Here is an 18,419-nt window from a genome sequence, read left to right as displayed (position 1 = left end):
AGCTAAAATGAGACCGCCAGGCATGGTGGCTCACTCCTGTAATCCCAGCACTGAGGAGGGAGAATTGCTTGAGCTCAAGAGTTCGACTCGCCTGAGCGACAGTGAGACCCCAACTCATGAGAAAAATAGAAAAACCCAGCTGGGCGCAGCAGCGAGCGCCTGTAATCCCAGCGGCTTCCGGAGGTTGAGGCAGAGGGGTGCCTGCAGCCCGAGTCTGAGGTTGTGGTGAGCCACCAGGCCCACTGCACTCTGCTCAGGGGCATAGGGTGGGACCCTGTCTCAACAATAACAAAAAAAGTAAAGAAATAAAAAATAAGCAATGAAATAAAATAAAAAAAAATAGCTAAAATGTGCCTCCTTTTTTCTTTTTCTTCCCCCCCCCTTTTTTTTTTTTAAAGAGACGGGGTCTCGCTCTGTCACCCAGGCTGTTGTGAACATAGCTCACTGTAGTCGCAAACTCCTGGGCTCAAGCAGTCTTCCCACCTCAGCCTGTCTGTGGGTGTGAGCTATCATGCCCAGCCCTTTTTTTCCTGTATTTTTAAATGGAGGAAAAACATCTCTTGCCCATGCTGTATATCACATTCCATGTGTAGTGGGTTTGAATTGTGGCCCACCCAAAACATACGTGTCCATGGTCTGACCCCTGGTATCTGTGACCTTGACTTCTTTGAAAATAGGGTTAAAAAAAAAAAGAAAAAGAAAATAGGGTCATTGCAGATGTAATTAAGTGGTGGACATCAAGATGAGATCATCCTGGCTTACCCAGATGGGCCTTAAATCCAACAACAAGTTTCCTTACAAGAGACAGAAGAGGGGAAGTTCATTTTAAGACAGAGGCAGAGATTGGAGTGATGCGGCCACAAGCCAAGGAACACCTGAGCCACCAGGAGGTAGAAAAGGCAGGAAGGGGCGGCGCCTGTGGCTGGGTCGGTAACGCCCCGGCCCCATGTACCGAGGGTGGCGGGTTCAAACCCGGCCCCGGCCAAACTGCAACCAAAAAATAGCCGGGCGTTGTGGCGGGTGCCTGTAGTCCCAGCTACTCGGGAGGCTGAGGCAAGAGAATCGCTTAAGCCCAGGAGTTGGAGGTTGCTGTGAGCTGTGTGAGGCCACGGCACTCTACCGAGGGCCATAAAGTAAGACTCTGTCTCTACAAAAAAAAAAAAAAGAAAAGGCAGGAAGGAGCCTCCCCTAGAGCCTCAGGAAGGAGGGCGACCCTGCTGACTTCTGACCTGCAGAACCGAGAGAGACTAAGCCCATGATGTTTTACGCCATGCAGTCTATGGCACTCTGTTATGGTCACTGTGGGTAAAAGCCAACTACACTGGAAGTAGCTTGTGCACCACCCGTTGGAGGTGTGACCCCAACTAATGATGGAGCCTCCAGTCCAGGATCTGCCCCACAGAAGTGAGGAGTTCTAGGCTCCTCTCACTTCCTGTGCTGAGATTGGCCCCTTTGGACTAACCAGGGCATTTTAAACACAGGCTGCATCACCAAGTGAACTCTAAGGCCACAGGCAGGTTATGAAGAGATGCTGGCTACTTTGTCCATTTTTCTCATCCCAGACATCTAACTAAAACATATGTCCAAATTAAGTGTTTCTTCCACCTACACATTTCCTATCAGCTCTAGGCCCCTATGAAGTATTTTATTGCTCTAGGAAATATTTTGCCTTTTTATTTTTACTAGAACATAAAAGATGCTTGTTGCCAGAAGTAGTATGTTTGATTAAAAGAGAGAGTGTCTCTACAGCAGTTTGGTGTGGCTCCTTCCTGATTTGTGTATATGCCTGTACATACACACCCAGAGAACCATCATTCATTCAGCCAAAAGATACTTACTGGTGCTTTACATGTACAAAGAAAAATTAGAAAGATGCCTGCCGTGGTGGTCCCCACCCTCTGGACTGTAGACCATGGCCTGTTAGAAACAGCCACACAGCAGGAGATGAGCAGCAGGGAAAGAAGCTTCGTCTTTATTAATAGCCACTCGCCATCACACTCATTACCACCTGAGCTCCACCTCCCGTCAGATCAGAGGCAACTTTAGATTCTCATAGGAGCAGGAATCCTACTGCAAACTGGGAGTGCAAGGGGTCTAGATTGTGCACTGTCTAATGCCTGATGATCTCAGGTGGAGCTGGAACATGCTTGAATCATCCTGAAGTCATCCCTCCCCTACCCCTGGTCCAATGAAAAATTGTCTTCCATGACAAGAGTTCCCGGTGCCGAAAATGTTGGTGACCACTGCTCTAGTGAGGGGAGTTAGACAATAGATAATAAACATAATACATAAGTTATATAGTAGATTAGAAGGTAATAAGTCCTACAAAAAAGGAAAAAATAAGAGAAGGCTAAGAGGATGAGGAGAATGAGGGGTTAGGGCAGGGATTGTAGATTTAAATATGTTCTACTGAGAAGGTGATGTCATGGTGGTATCCGGGACAAGTGTTCCAGGCAGAGAGAACAGCCAGTGAAAAGCCTCTGAGGCAAGAGTACCTGGGGAGACAGGAGCCTTAGGGGATTTGGAGCAGAGGAATAAATCCTCTGCTTTTTGTTTGCTAAGGCAGGGGCTGAACAGGGTTATGGGGGCCACATCATCCATCCAGGTGATGATGGGGCTCACCTGGGCAGCACAGTGGAGTTGAGGAGAATTGATCAAATTCTAGAAGCTCCTAAAAGGTCAAGGCAACATGACCATACTTCAGATGTAGCAGGGACCTTCAGCATTAGCACAAACCCATGGCTTATGCTTAGTTTTAAAATTTCCATGCAATGGAATTATCATCTACAAATGGTGTGGTCTTACCAGGAATCAGCAAACTATACTGAGTCTCTCTCACTATGTTGCCTGGACTAAAGTGCAGTGGTGTTATCATAACTCACTGGAATTTCAAACTACTAGGCTTGAGCGATCCTCCTGCCTCAGCCTCCAGGGTAGCTGGGACTATAGATGCACACCACTGTTCCCAACTAATTTTTCTTATTTTTTTGTAGAAACGGGGTCTCTTTATGTCACTCAGGCTTGTCTTGAACGCCTGGGCTCAAGTGATCCTTCTGCCTCAGCCTCCCAAAGTGCTGGGATTATAGACATGAGCCACGATGCTCAGCCTGTTTTTGTAAATAAAGTTTTATTGCCACAGGGCCACATTCAGTCACTAACATATTATCTGTGGCTGCTTTTACATTACCACGGTAAGTTGAATCACTGTGAATGTCCTGTATTAAGCTTCCTTCTGCTTCAGGGCCTCAGGGATTTCTGTTTCCTGCCTTGCTCCCTGGCTGATACACTTCTTTATGGTACATAATAAATTGATACATCCAATTGTAGCCTTATCAAAGGATGCGTGTGGTAGGACGAATAACGTCCCCCCAAAGATATCTGTGTTCTAATCTTTGGAACCTGTGAATGTTACCTCACATGGCATAAGGGACTTTACAGATGTGATTACATTAAGAATAATGTGGAGATTATTCTGGATTATTGGATGAGTCCTAAATATAATCACAAGGGCCTTATAAAAGGGAAGCAGAGAGAAATTTGACAAAAAAGTAGATGTGATGACAGAAGTAAGAGGGTTGGAACATGAAGGGGTCATGAACAAAGGAATGCAGGCGTCATACAGATACCTGGAAAGGCAAGGACACAGATGCAGGGGTGTCCAACCTTTAGCCTTGTGGGCTGCATGCAAATTATTTGAGGACTATTTTGCTTATCTGTGGTGTCAGATATCTCAAAAAGTATGTATGAGCCTTTTTATTTTGTTCATCAGCTTTTGTCATTGTTTGTGTATTTACTGTGTGGCCAAGGCAGCTCTTTTTATTTATTTATTTTTTTCCTGAGACAGGGTCTCACTCTGTTGCCCTGGGTAGAGTGCTGTGGCATCATAGCTCAAAGCAACTTCAAACTCTTGGGCTCAAGTGATCATCAGGCCTCAGCTTCTTGAGTAGCTGGGACTACAGGTATGCACCACAATGCCCAACTAGTTTTTCCTTTTCTTTCTTTTTTTTTTTTTTTTTTTTGGTGGTAGCAGAGTCTCTCTCTTGCTTAGACTTGTCTCCAACACCTGAGCTCAGGCAATCCACTGGTCTCAGCCTCCCAGAGTGCTAGGATTACAGGCATGATCCACCATGCTGGGCTTTAAACAACTCTTACTCTTCCAATGTGTGGCAGAAAAGAGAAAAGGTTGGAGTCCCCTGAAGGAAGCAGGCCTGCTGACACCTGGATGTTAGCCCAGTGACACAGACTTTGGACTTCTGGTCTCCAGAACTGTGACAGATAGAATTTTGTGTTGTTTCAAGCCACCAAGTTGATGGTAATTTTCTTACCGCAGCAGTTAGAAACGAACGTTGCTATCCTTTGCTCTTTGTGCCAGCCTGATGTCTCGTGGTGTGATGGTCCGTGCTCCTGCTGCACTGTAAGTTGTCCCCAAGGTTGCCTTGTGTGACTATTAAAAGCATTCCGTCACAGCATGGCATGAGAGTGTTCATTAACTGCATTTGTCCCTTTCCCTCTTTATGATTGATTAAAAATGACTCATGTGTGTTCCCGCTGCAAAGGAGCCCGGGGGATCATCTGCATGGCCCCGTAACCCCACCCCACAAGCACAGCAAGGCAGCTGTGGCCAAGTCACAGCCAGAGCCCCCTCCTCCTCTACACCATGTTTCCTCGATGACCAAGCCTGGGACCATTCCCAAAAGGATCCGGGAAGCAGCTCACTCAGCAGATGTTTGGTGATTTCAGAAAACAAAAGGGTTGGTAGGTCACGTCCATCAGCTCCCTGAAGAGTCCCCTCGGACCATGCCTGCTGTGTTGCCTGGCCCAGCCAACATCATGACGACATGGGCTTTCCATCTTCATTGTCCTTTTAATCACTTCCGCAGCAGGTTAGCTCAACATACAAACCACACAAATATTTTCCTGTCAGCATCAAAATTTCCCCCTGGGGAGCTGGAGGCCTAGTTGTGGTCTCTCTGCCTCTGGCCTCGGGTCCAGAGCTGACCTTGGATGTAAGCAGTTGCATCAGCCTCAGCTGCAGTGAGAGGCCTCGGGGACAGGAGGCTGTTAGGATCGTCACCCTAACAAGGCAGAATTATGGGGGCTGGGTACTTGCTGAGCCAAAGCGCACTTGCAATCACGAAGCCAAATCAGATGGGCTCCTGCCTGCAATCCTAGCATTTTGGGAGGACGAGGTGGGAGGATCACTTGAGGCCAGGAGTTTGAGACCAGCTGGGATAACATAGTGAGACTCTATCTCTCAGAAAAACATTTTTTTTTTTAAAAGATAGAGTCTCATTCTGTCACCCTGGGATACAGTGCTGTAGAGTCATAGATCACAGCAACCTCAAACTCTTGAGCTCAACCAATCTTCTTTCCTCAGCCTCTTGAGTAGCTGGAACTATAGGTGCCCACCACAACACCCAGCTAGTTTTTCTTCTTTTAGTAGAGATGGGGTCTTACTCTTGCTCAGGCCGGTCTGGAATTCCTGAGCTCAGGCGATCCATCTGCCTCAGCCTCCTAGAGTGCTAGGATTACAGGCATAAGCCACTGCGCTGAGCCAAAAAAAAATCTTTTTAATTAGCCAGGTGTGGTGGTGTGTACCTGTTAGTACCAGCTACTTGGGAAGTTGAGGCAGGAGGATCGCTTGAGTCTATGACTTCAAAGTTGCAGTAGGCTATGATTGTGCCGCTGCACTCAAGTCTGGGTGACAGAGAGAGAGAGACCCATCTCTTAAAAAAAAAAAAAAGAAAGGAACGATGACATTTGAAGCAAAATGATTTGTGAAATAACATGGTGTCCCTTGAATCGAGAGATAAATGTAGTTTGTCCTTTTGAAACTCCTATGATCTAATTGCTAGAGGGAGGCACAATAGTGAGATGTTATTAGAGACGGGGGCGGGGAAGGAAGGCTATAGTCATCATCTCAATGCCAAGAGCATTCTGGTTTTCACGAGCAGGATCTTTCTTATAATCCTTCCTTTGCCCCACTGGATGGTAGCTTCAGGTAGCTGAAGACCCTCTTACCAACTTAGGTCATGTTCACTGATTCTGGGTTTGGGACAGGGGAATAGGACCTGGCCATACAGGACTGTCCAGAAGGTATCTGGCCACTATTAATATTTTTCATAGTACATGGCTGGATACTTTCCAAACAGTCATTTTTATGGGACAAAATTCAACCCGCTACAGAGGCCAAGTTCTCTGCCTTGAGCTGCCACCACCCTGTAGAACTCCCATAGTTACAGGCCTGCCAACTGTCTCTCATCCCACTGGGAAGGAACTGGCCCCACAGCCAGTCCCCAGTGTAGAGTGTCATGTATGGACCCCAGGGCGGGACAGGCGTCTGTGAACCACGCTCAAGAGAATATCACCCCTGCAGCTGGCAGAACTGGGTTCTGATCCTGGCTGTGTTACCAGGCGGCAAGTGTCTTCGGCCAAGCCTCCTCATCCTTGCCTGAGGTGGCTATGAGAAAAGAAGAAAAAATGCCCCAACATGATTTGTGCTAGTAAGTGTCCTTACTCTGTTATTATGATCAATACTGACAGTGTTGCCCACATCAGAGAATTTGGGCCTTTTTCTGGGGTCGGCAAGGCCACTGTTCCATCTGCCCTCACTCCACAACCATGTTTGATAAGCAGTGAAAAATGAACCTCATAAACACACTGCCGACAGGTGATATGTAAGCCGACCCCATGGACAAGGTCCTCAAGGACTGAGACACGGGCCCATTCGGTTTTTAAATTAATTAATTAATTTTGAGCTAGAGTCCCACTCTGTCACCCTGGGTAGAGGGCCATGGCGTCATAGCTCAAAGCAGCCTCAGATTCCTGGGCTCAAGAGATCCTTCTGCCTCAGTCTCCCAAGTAGCTGGGACTACAGGTGCCCACCCAGCTAGTTTTTCTATTTTTAGTAGAGATGGAGTCTTGCTCTTGCTCAGGCTGGTCTTGAATGCCTAAGTTCAAAGCAATCCACCTGCCTTGTCCTCACAGAATGTTAGGATTACAGGCGTGAGCCACCACACCTGACCTTTATTTTATTTTATTATTATTATTTTTTTGTGGTTTTTGGCTGAGGCTGGGTTTGAACCCACCACCTCCAGCATATGGGACTGGCGCCCTATCCCTTTGAGCCACAGGCGCCGCCCACCTTTATTTTATTTTTAAAATATTTTTTTAGAGACGCAGTCTCCCCCTATCACCCCAGGCTGGAATGCAGTGCCACAGTCATAGCTCATTGCAGCCTCAAGCTCCTGGTCTCAAGTGATCCTCCCACTTCAGCTTTCCCAGTAGCTGAGACTACAGGCATACATCACCATACCTGGCTAATTAAAATTTTCTTTTTTTTTTGAGACAGAGCCTCAATCTGTCACCCTGGGTAGAGTGCCATGGCATCTTAGCTCACAGAAACCTCCAACTCCTGGGCTTAAGCGATTCTCTTGCCTCCACCTCCCAAGTAGCTGAGGCTACAGGCGCCCGCCACAACACCCGGCTATTTTTTTTGGTTACAGCCGTCATTGTTGTTTGGCAGGCCCTGGGCTGGATTCGAACCCGCCACCTCAGGTGTATGTGGCTGGTGCCTTAGCCGCTTGAGCCATAGGCACCGAGCCGTTAAAATTTTTTTTTGCAGAGATAGGATCTTACTCTGTTGCCCAGGCTGGCCTCAAACTCCTGGCCTCAAGTAATCCACCTGCCTCGGCCTCTTAAGCCACTGGGATTGCAGGTATGAGCCACCATGCCCACACAGTCTCAATTTTAAAAGTCAGAGAAAAATTGAAAAGGCACCAACAGAGACTAAGGAGCACCTCTGGTAATATGGGAGAAAATGCAAGAGAGTATTCAAGCCTGGCAGTCAATTGATGGAAACAGATCAAGGAAAAAGAGAGTTGTGTGTCCAGTGCTTCTGATAAATCAAATAAAACCAGCATGCAAATGGGCCATTCAATTTAGGAACTTGTCTATCATTGATGGCATTGATGAAATCAGACTCAGAGGAGGGATGGGAGTGAGACAAAAGCCTAATTGGAAAGGCATTAAATAAAAGAGAAATTGGAGGGCGGCGCCTGTGGCTCAAAGGAGTAGGGCACTGGCACAGAGGTGGTGGGTTCAAACCCAGCCCCAGCCAAAAAAACAAAAAACTGCAAAAAAAAAAAAAAAAAGAGAGAGAGAGAGAAATTGGAGATACAAGTCCATTACCAGAAAAATAAGACAGATCCATGAAAAAACAAACCAAACCAAAAAGTACTACATTGGCTGGGCACAGTGGCTCGCGCCTGTAATCTCAGCACTTTGGGAGTCCAAGCTACTTCAGAGGCTGAGGGAGGAGAACTGCTTGAGCGCTTGGGAGTACGAGGCTGGAGCCCAGGAGTTTGAGGCTGCAGTGAGCTATGATCATGTCACTGCAATCCAGCCTGGGCAACAGAGTGAGACCCTGTCTCTAAACAAAATGAAACAAAACAACACAACACCATGCTGAGTGAGAGAAACTAATCACAAAAGCTCACATGTTGCATTATACAATTTATATGAAATGTCCAGAACAGGCGAATCCATAGGGACAGAAAACAGATTAGTGGTTGCTAGGGGTGAGGCAAGGGAAATGGGGGTGACTGCTAATGGGAATGGGTTTTGGGGTAATGGAATGTTCTGGAACCAGACAGAATGGTTGCACAACCTTATGAATGTACTAAATGCCACCCAATTGTACATTTTAACACGGTTAAAATGCTCATAAATTTTTTTTCCCAGATGGAAAAAGCAAAAAACCCATTGCAGTCTTAAGGATCTGCCCTGGTGGGGAATCTTTGCTAGGACAAAATTTCCGTTCTTCAGGGGACAGGGCCTACCTGGATAATTCCCTCTTATCTTTTTAAGCATGAGCAGAACACGTTGGCATGTGAGTCATACTCTAAAGGCTCCTTCCGTGCTCAAAGCAAACAAAAGTCACATCTCCCTCTGTGTGATACACATGCGATGACAGCTACATTCCGGCCATCCCTGGGCACCCAGCGGGGGACATTATCTCTCAGCAGTTAATACATAGAACTACTCCTCGTTCCTAAGACCACCCAAATGTGGGATATCTCCCTTCTGAGGGCTCATTTGTCGGCATCCATTGGCATGATCCCCCAAGGGGGTGGCAGGGACCCATGTCACCATCACAGTGAATCGCTACATGAAGTGTCCTGTCTGATTATATGACATCCTCACAGCATTTTGCACCATCATGCCTATTGCACAGCTGAGGTTGGAGTGGTGCCAGGACCCCCATCCCTGGGACCACACAAGGTTGGCCCTACATCTCTGGCTCAGTGTCAGTTCCCACCTTCTCTCTGGCCGCCCACCACCTGTCTGCTGGGAACAGCAGGAGAGGCCTGTTCTAGCTTCACTGTGCCTGAGGACCAGCCTTCTGAGGGGAGAGTGAGAAGTGACTGACAGTGCGGATAGGGCCTCCTTTGGGGAGACGTGAGAATGTTCTAGAACTGGAACTAGATAATTGCACAACTCTGTAAATATACTAAAAAACCATTGAATTGGACACTGTTAATGGGTGAGGTTTGTGGTATGTAAATTGTAGCTCAACAGAGGTATATAAAAAAAGCAATAAAATTGTAAAACAAAAGAAGAGTGAGCAGGAAAGGTAGGGGATGGGTGCTCTGCCTGTATGAGCCAAAGCCCTTTGGAGACATGGCAGGTGAGAAGCCTATGGCCGAGGAGGTGGAAATGGACCAGCTAGGGTGATCTGGTGGTCGAAGGCTATGTTCCAGGGTGGGATGGCAGCCTGGGGAGCTGGGATGGCAAGGGAGCCTCAGAGGGTTTGCACCAATAAATGATGAAATGGCTCCTCCTGTAAAATGTTCTTTCCAAGCCTCGTCCCACCCCTTTTCTGTGTCCTGCCTGGCCCCTGCATCCCCAAGCACTTTGTGGAGCAACAGCTAGATCCTGGGCTCAGGACTGGCCTTATATTCCCAGGCTGTGGGCCACCCCTGCCACCAGGCCCTGTGAGGTGAGCCCTATTGGCAAAGGTTCTAGAGCTGATTTTCCAAAACGTCATGAAATACTGAGACTGGGCCAGCCTCGAGTGCTCGGTTCGCTGGCCTAGCAGGCTTTGTCATAGATGCTTGGTGAGGGGAGGAAAGAAGGGAAGGAAATGTCTCTGTGTATCTCGCCTACTGGCTGTCTGCCTCTGTTCACTTGGGTGGGTGGGGGGCATATCCCTGTCTGCCTTATCCAGAAGTTGCCTACACCTGTCTCCCTCCCACCAGACTGGGCATGCTGCTGGCCAGGGACAAACATTCCAGATTTTGCTCCAGTAGACCTGGGCCTCCTGCAGGGCTGGACAAGCCCTCTCCCCAGCCCCTGGTGTGTGTTGGGAGCTGCTGGCAGTCTGGTGGCTGTTTAGTTTCTTCTTGGCCCAGGTTGTGTCCAGAACATTCCTGGCACTGAGCTGGCAACTTCCCCGGGACAGATGCAGCTGGCAGAGCCGAGGTTGGCCAGGGCAGTCACTGTGGTGCTTTTATTCCTAGCCTGTTTGCCCAGGAAGCAGACCTGCCAAGGTGCCCTGTGAATCGTCTCACCCTCAGTTTGTTCTTCTGGGTGCCATCAAAGGCTTTGTCCCTGCTCTAAGCTCATGACAGCCTTGAAGAAGAAATGGTCAGGCCTGGGACACAGACCAAGGGACAGAGGTGTGGGGTGCCAGACTCTGGTGCCCAGAAGTGTCTAAGTTGCACTGAGGGCTTTGGTGCCAGTAAGAAGGGCTGTAGAGGGCAGCTCCACTCCTCCCAGAACAGATTCACACATACCCTGCACTGCTCCCTGCCTCCCATGTGTGCTCGCCCTGCAGCAACACAGTCCCCAGTTGAAGTAGGCAGCTGTAGACAACCACCAGGTGGGGTGAAGAGGGACACAGCCCCCCAGGTGAGCTGGACAGATGCAGACAACCTCCAGGAAAATTGGACAGGAATAGACAGTCCCCAGGTGATGTGGACAGATGTAGATACCCCTAGGCAAGGTGGACAGGTACAGAGAGTCTCAGGTGAGGTGGAGAGTAGACAGAGACTTGGCTCCCCAGGTGAACTAGAAAGGCCCTAGGTGAGAGGGGTGGCCACGCAGCCACCAGGTGAGCTGGGCAGGTGCAAATAGCACACATCACAAGAATTCACTGGGAGGCACAGTCATCCACAAATACTATAGGGGACCAGAAAAATAGAAAGGAGATACTAGTTTTGTGATTCTGCCAAGAATGGAGGGCCTCATCCTCAACATAAGAAAATACTGATGGGGCTCATGCCTGTCGTCCCAGCACTTTGGGAGGCTAAGAAGGGAGGATCACATGAAGCCAAGAGTTCGAGACCAGCCTGGGCAACATGGCAAGACCCCATCTCTAAAAAAAGACAGATAATAATAAGATAGTGAAATAGTAAAATAAAGAGGAAGTGATGCGTTTGGAGTGCTCTGTATCACCTTATATGTCTTTTATAGCTAGATATTCCAACTTGTCTTTATAGGTACAATGTATAAAGAAACATGTTGACAAACACATTTTTTTAGTTCAGATGTACACAGGAATTTCCTTGTTAAACTCCTGTTTTTATTTATTTATTTATTTATTATTTTTTTTTGAGACAGAGTCTCAAGCTGTTGCCCTGGGTAGAGTGCTGTGACATCACAGCTCACAGCAACCTTTCAACTCATGGGCTCAAGTGATTCTCCTGCCTCCACCTCCCATGTAGCTGGGACTACAGGTGCCTGCCACAACGCCCAGCTATTTTTTGGTTGCAGCCATCTTTTTTGTTTGGCGGGCCTGGGCTGGATTTGAACTCACCAGCTCAGGTGTATGTGGCTGGCACCTTAGCTGCTTGAGCCACAGGCGCCGAGCCTAAACTCCTGTTTTTATTTTTAGACAGAGCCTCAAGCTGTCGCCCTGGATAGAGTGCTATAGCATCACAGCTTACAGCAACCTCCAACTCCTGGGCTCAAGCGAGTCTCCTGTCTCTGCCTCCCAAGTAGCTGGGACCACAGGTGCCTGCCACAATGCCTGGCTATTTTTTGGTTGCAGCCGTCATTGTTGTTTGGCTAGCCCGGGCTGGATTCGAACCCGCCTGCTCAGGTGTATGTGGCTGGCGCCTTAGCCGCTTGAACCACAGGCGCCAAGCCTAAACTCCTGTTTTTAATAAAGGTCAAGCATCCATAATCTGAAAAATTATAAATCCAGAAGGGCTTCAAAAGCCAAAACATTTTGAGTGTCAACATGGTGCATTTCAGGGAACACTCACTGGGGCATTTCAGAGTTTAGATTTTTGGATTAGAGATAATCTACTGGTGAATATGATACAAGTATTTCAAAATGTGAAGAAAACCCTAAATCTGAAACACTTCTGGTCTCAAGCATTTCAGATAATGGATACTCTACCTGTATAATGTATTTAATTACAAATTTGTATAATTTAATTTTTAGTAATGGCTTTGTTAACCCCCCAACTCACATAATTCCTGGAAAAGTATCAACCAACTCTTCTGTGTGCCAGTGAAGCAAAGCAGTTAATATCTCTGTGCCCAATGCCCTCCTTGAGCTGGGGACCAGGGGGCCAGCAGCTCACACCCCAGTGGACAGACAGGAAGCAGTTGTGCATAGAATAATAAAATCACGTTCCATGTTCTGGAGGCCATGGAGGGAGTTAAACTGGATGACAAGGGGCATGCTAATATTCTCATTCTCCTGATCATACTATTGCTGAAGGAGGAATCTCTGGCCCTAAGTTGTACAAGATGGTCGAACACACAACAACTGACACTGGACAAAAGTGATCGGCCACAGTTTATTACTCACATATACTCTCAACTTGGGGAAGAGGACACCACAGGCCACACAGGGCCACAGGGGGGTTGCACTCAGAAGCAGAATGAACAGGCAGGACCTTGAGAGGCTTTGTAGTAACAGGAGGGTGAGATGGCCTCTGGTTCCCATGGAAGGATGCAATTGGCTTGTTTGAAAAATTTCTCAGCTGGTAGGGAAGTGAAATCTTAGGTTGAGAGCCGTGTGGGATGCAGCTGGTCTGACTGCTGTCACCAGGTCAGCAGGGAACCAGGTGGGTGAGGAGCAACATCTCCCACAGGTTGGGGGGCATATCTGGCAAGAGCAGGGGGACTCACGGTTAGGATTTAGAGGCTCTCAGCAACATTGTCAAGCCACCCCTTGAAATTTTAGGCCTTAGGATTCAGGGAGGAAGGCTCTGCTGAGCTAACCCTGAAGGTGGAGGGGAGGGTGGCCAGGGTAAAGCTTCTCAAGCAGAGAGGATGCCTTCCACCTTAGCGAGATGGTGGTGGTGGGTTGGGGTCCATGTAACTGTGGAGGCCAGTGTGATCAGAGCCTGCTGAATGAAGGAACAAGTGGAGAGGCAGAAGGCTGGCCCATAGGCTGAGGTGGAGATGGGTTTATATAGGAGCAAGGGTTGGTCTGCAGGTGCTGGGCAGGGCAAACGCCAATTTTACTAGATGCTGCTGCTAAGCACTTGTTTCGTGTTCCTCCAGGTCAGATTTGCAGCCTGCTCAGGAATGGTTTGGACTGAGCTTGGAGGCTGCCGCTTCAAGCAAGGGCAACATCAAGCTGCCCTTGTTTAACTACCCCTCCCACTCTGGCCCCTGCATGCAGGTGTGCATGTGTACCCCCACACCCCATCATCTGCTTCATCCACTCTGGGCTGTGTGCTTAGTGGTACCAGGTCCTGAGGTCCTCCCTGCCCAGCCCAGGTCTCAGTGCTACTTGTATGGTCAGAGCTTGGTCCAAAGCCTGTGGACAGGGCCCAGGGGCACCCAGAGGACCCACATACCTGGGAGCAAGGGAAGCTTCTCTAGTCTCGTGTAAGTATCAGAATTGGCTGGTGAAGGAGGCTGGTCGAAGGAAGTCAGAGTTTAAGCAAAAGCAGGCAGTGGTTTGGAGACAAGGTGTCCAAGGAACTAGGCTGAGGTCAGGGCCATCAAAGCCAGAGTTTGGACTTGGCCTCAATAACAGCCCTGAGGATTAGGAGGGTAGCCAGTAGCTCCGTGAGTGTGTGTGTGGAGCGGTAGGGCACCGAAGAGGGGCTCCTGCTACAGGGACCTAGGGCAGCAGGACCATCGCTGAGGTGGAGACACACAGAGGGGAGAAAGAAAGGGGGTGCCACCCACCTTGTCTGCATGCTGGGGCAGAAGGGGGACCCTGAGGCCCAGAGTGGGACGGGAGGGGCCTGTCTGGCGAGGATGGTGAGAGGGAAGAGGTGAGGACCAGACGGTCTGGGGTTGGAGCAGCTGCGGGTCTGGAAGGTCTCATCCCTGGCTAGACTCAGTTTCCCCAAAGGGTTCTCCGCTCCTCGGGCTGCGGGCACTGCCCTGTGTACCAGGTGCAGGCCAGGGCTGGAGCGGGGCTGGGCAGGTCGTGACGGAGGTGCAGACGCTCGGAGGACCCCAGGGACTAGGCGGGCCGAGGAGGAGACCGTGCAGGGGCGGCCCGGCAGGGAGGATGGGGAGGGAGGGGGAGACCGGACCGGGGAAGGGTAGGGGAAGGTGCGGAGGGGATGGGCGGCAGGAATGCGTGGGTAGAGTGCGGGGCGGGGGTGGGAGGGGTCGGACTGGGGCGCCAAGGGTCTGGGCAGAGGGTGGGGCGGGGCGGGGGCGGGATGTGGGCGGAACAGGCGTCCAGGGAGGGCGTGTCCAGCGGGGGGGGGGCGGGCGGGGCGGGTCCGGGGCCCGGGGCTGCCCGAAACTGGCCCGGCGCGGAGCTGGGCGCATGGCGCCGGGTGCACGGCTCCGGGGCTGCGAACAAAGGACCCCCGGGGGTGGCGGCGCGGGGAAGTCCCCCCTCCGACCCTGCGGCCAGGGCCTGGCCCCTTCCCCGGGTGCAACGACCCCACGGAGCCTGAAAATGAAGGGCGACCTACTCGGGCTGTTGGTCCGGTTCCTGCTCTTGCTGCTATCGCCCCTGTCGCTAAGGGACGGCGTGCGCGCCGCGCAGCCCCAGGCCCCGTGAGTATCCCCGGGCGGCGGAGGAAGCTGGTCACCTTCTGGGGTGGGGGTCAGAGGGACTGGCTCAGAGAGTGGCCGCGACCTGTCCAAGGCCACACAGCCCTCGCGCTGTGTGGGACGTGGTGAAGGGGAGGGCTGAGGCTTCCGAAGTGGCCGGGTGAAGGTACAGGAGCTCCCAAAGCTAAAGGCTGCGAGGCCAGACACGCCCCTCCCTCTTCAATCCCCTTGTGTACTGGGGCTGTCAACTTGGGTGGCGATTTCCAATTGTCCAAAGCAGGAAGGTAAGAGGCGCGTGTCTTGGCTGAGAGATGGGAGGAGTGTCCCGCCTTGCCTGGTTTCCCTTGGGTGGGCGTGGTGAGGGGGGAGGAAGTGTTTGTTTTGCTTACACATTTTTCTGGAGGTTTGCTTACAGAGTTCTGGTGGGTGGAAACAGGGAGGAGACGAATTCACTAGCTGCTCGGGAGACTTTCCCATTAGTTAGCTTCCTAGGGCGTACTTCCAGACCTGCTAAGTTCGGGTAAGTCCCACAGGGCTGTGGATTCAGGGGGCAGCCCTAGGCGCACGACCTCAGCCTTATAGTCCAGCTGGGCATTCAGGAGGTGTCTTGTTCAAGTAGCCTTCTTTAGGAATTTCCAGAAAACAGGTAAACAGTGAGCCGAGGTGGGCGTCATCATTTCAAACTGCTGCTTCCTCCTTTCTGGTCACAGTTTGAAAAGCAAGACAACTTACTGTCTTCTGAGCACTGCGTTTTCCTCCATCTCAGCTTCGTGAGGCTATGCAAATTTTTGTCTTGAAGGTTCTTTCAAAACTACTATCTCTTAGAAGATTTGTTATCTGCGTGAGGTTGGTTGTTGGACAGTGTCTGGAGGCATTTTGGGTTGTCACAACTAGAGGGCAGCAGTGCTATTGGAAGGTCTCTCTTAATTTGGTTATATCAGGTTCTCTGGGCAGTTGGATGAAGAAGCTAAGCCAGATTTTGGGTTAGGACTTCAAAAGGTGAACAAGGAAAATGAACGTGTAGATTGTATATTCCTTAGATACTCTTCCACACTCATCACTTGCTATTTGTGATGGCTGCCTAAGCTCTGGGGGTTAGATATGTCCCTTTTAAGGGAGACCATATTTCTGTGTTAGAGCAGGACAGGACACCTGTGAACCCAGGGTCATTACATGCCCTGGTCAGTTCTGGAGTTAGATAATACACAACATGTGCCTAGAGTCTTGTAAGCTCCAGTTGGTTCTGGAGTCGAACAGTATATGGATGATCCCAGGGGACTGAACTCTGGTTGTTGTTCAAACTGAGTGGAGCACAATGTAATAATCCCAGGGTCAGTGCTTGCTGTAGCCACTGCTATAGCCAGGCAACACAACAATACAAACCCATTGTGTCTTTCGAAATGCAAACATTTTAATGATATTTTCATGAAGATCAGTTTATTAGTGATTTCTTTTATGGATCCTACTTTTGGTTTCCTATCTAAGCAATTTTTGACTAACTTAAATGCACAAAGACTTTCTCCTATGTTTTCTTCTAGTGCTTCTACAGTTTTACATTTAATTCTGTGACCCACTTTGAGTTAATCTGAGTGTATGGTGTGAGGTAAGGGTCTAAATTTATTTTTTTGCATGTGGATGGTGGGTTGTCCCACACCCAGTTTTGAGGAAATGGAAATCTCTCTTAATCTCATTGCCCTTTCCAGTTTTTCTTTTTATCCTATTTTTTTTTCTGGTTTCTGTTTGTCTGCATGGTTGGAATTGTGGTGTTTTGTTGTTGTTGTTGTTGTTGTTGTTTTGTTTGTTTTTTTGCAGGTGCTATTGCCACTTGTCAGCTCATTGTAAACATTTTATGAGGCTATAGAGCCTTTGTGATTTCCCCTGGAAGTCTGCAGGAGGCAGGCCCTCAAGTGGGGAGGACCTAAGGCTATCAAGTCCTGCATGGCTGTGATCTGGTGCATGTTCTTCATCCTTACAAAGTATCAGCTTCCTATTAGGAAAATAAAATAACAAGACTTCCCTTTGAGAGATGTCTTCACAGACAATCAAAGGATTTTCTGAAAAAGAGGGTTGTTTTGATTTCATTGTTTCCAGAGCTTTTTTAGGGGACGGAGTCCCACTCTATTGTGTTGGCTAGAGTACACTGATATCATTGTAGCTCACTGCAACCTCAAACTCCTGGGCTCAAGCCATCCTCCTGCCTCAGTCTCTGAGTAGCTGAGACTACAGGCGTGCATCAACCATGCCTGGCTAACTTTTCTATTTTTTGTAGAAACAGGGTCTTGCTTTTGCTCAGGCTGTTCTTGAACTCCTGAGCTCAAGCTATCAATCCTCCCAAGTGCCAGGATTACATCCATGAGCCCCCACAAGCAGCCTCAGAGTTTGTTCTTAAAGCAAATGTTGCAGTGAAACCCCTTGCTTCTTTCCATTGGATTGTGGAGCCTGACTGGCTGAGTTAGAATTCTGGTCTCTCAGTGATTGGGTCTTGACTTGACTTCTCCAGGGCATGTTCTGATCCTGTAAATGGGTCTAATTTTAGTACTTCTCATCAAGTAGGATCCTGCTGGCTAGATGGATTACAGAGAAGAGTGTTTCAGACAGTGGGTATGTCATGTGCAAAGGTCCTGGGGCAGAAGGAAGTAGCTGAGAAAAAAGACTGGAGGCCAGAGTAAGGGTATACATGTAATGATGGGTAAGTCCAGTGAGGCCAGATCCTTACCCAGCACAGGGATCTCAGAGGTGAATAAGCTAATCTCAGCTTCTCTCTCCTTTCCTGCAGGGGCTATTTGATTGCTGCTCCCTCTGTTTTCCACTCAGGAGTGGAGGAAGTCATCAGTGTGACCATCTTTAATTCCCTAAGGGAAGTCATGGTCCAGGCTCAGCTGGTGGTCCAGGGTGAGGCGGTGGTGCAGAGCGAGGGAGCCGTCCTTGGTAGGTCTCTTGGATGTCTGAGCAAGGCTTCCTTTCCCGTTGCAAAGTGGAGCCACTTGCTGGCCTTTAGAGCTGGGGCAGTGTGGGCTTTGATTGGTTTCCTTTTTGCCTCATATCCCTGGAGAGAGGACAGATTGTATTCTCCCTGTTTTATAGATGGAAAGAGTAAGGCCCAGGAAGGGCAGCCACCTGCCCAGTCTTGCAAACCAGAATACATTGTTTCTTGGCAGCCCTAATTCTGTGGGCATGGATCTGGACAGAGTTGGGGCTCCCTTCTGTGCCAGCTTTGGTTGGAGGTGGAATAGGGGACCTAGCAGGATCTCATGACACTTCATATCTTTTGTTGGGTTTATAGACCCTTGTGTCATCACCCCAGACCTGGGCTCATAGGTCTTTCACCGAGTGGAGCTCAGACTGTCAGCCAGTTTCTCCACCTTTTTCCTTGGTCAAGTGTGGATAACAATAGTGTCAGCAATAGTGTCCTGGGCAAAGGTGGTGAG

At 49.3% G+C, this 18,419-nt stretch overlaps 2 protein-coding genes and 1 long non-coding RNA gene across 10 annotated transcripts in view; 1 reads left to right on the top strand and 2 right to left on the bottom strand.

Annotated features, from left to right (window-relative positions):
* The window catches only part of LOC128581015 (uncharacterized), a gene marked incomplete at its 5' end in the record, with an annotated part of 42,995 nt that extends 37,278 nt beyond the window's left edge, over positions 1 to 5,717 (bottom strand). The window contains one exon of the mRNA XM_053583475.1: positions 5,599 to 5,717. Coding sequence (XP_053439450.1) covers positions 5,599 to 5,717 — 119 coding nt within the window. The remainder of the gene's footprint in view (positions 1 to 5,598) is intronic.
* Positions 5,718 to 12,811: 7,094 nt separating this feature from the next.
* Positions 12,812 to 15,291, bottom strand: LOC128582346 (uncharacterized). Its single transcript, XR_008379034.1, has 3 exons — positions 14,910 to 15,291; positions 13,824 to 13,884; positions 12,812 to 13,123 (listed from the first exon to the last, which is right to left on the bottom strand). It is a non-coding gene; the product is annotated as an uncharacterized LOC128582346 (long non-coding RNA).
* CPAMD8 (C3 and PZP like alpha-2-macroglobulin domain containing 8) overlaps positions 14,735 to 18,419 on the top strand; it is a 94,529-nt gene continuing 90,844 nt past the window's right edge. For 6 of the 8 annotated variants that reach the window (XR_008379033.1, XM_053586177.1, XM_053586176.1 and 3 more), the window contains exons 1-2: positions 14,735 to 14,994; positions 17,768 to 17,919. Coding sequence is in view for 6 of the 8 variants with exons in the window: in XM_053586177.1 (XP_053442152.1) it covers positions 14,759 to 14,994; positions 17,768 to 17,919 (388 nt within the window). In the remaining 2 variants the exon portion in view is untranslated. Of the gene's footprint in view, positions 14,995 to 15,441; positions 15,512 to 17,767; positions 17,920 to 18,419 lie in introns of those variants that run through there. The other 2 variants (XM_053586181.1, XM_053586182.1) reach the window with 2 other exon arrangements.

Source organism: Nycticebus coucang, chromosome 3 (assembly GCF_027406575.1).
Source record: "Nycticebus coucang isolate mNycCou1 chromosome 3, mNycCou1.pri, whole genome shotgun sequence".
NCBI classification, from domain to species: domain Eukaryota; kingdom Metazoa; phylum Chordata; class Mammalia; order Primates; family Lorisidae; genus Nycticebus; species Nycticebus coucang.
Note: the sequence above shows the minus strand (reverse complement) of the source record. Positions and strands in the feature narration are given on the sequence as shown.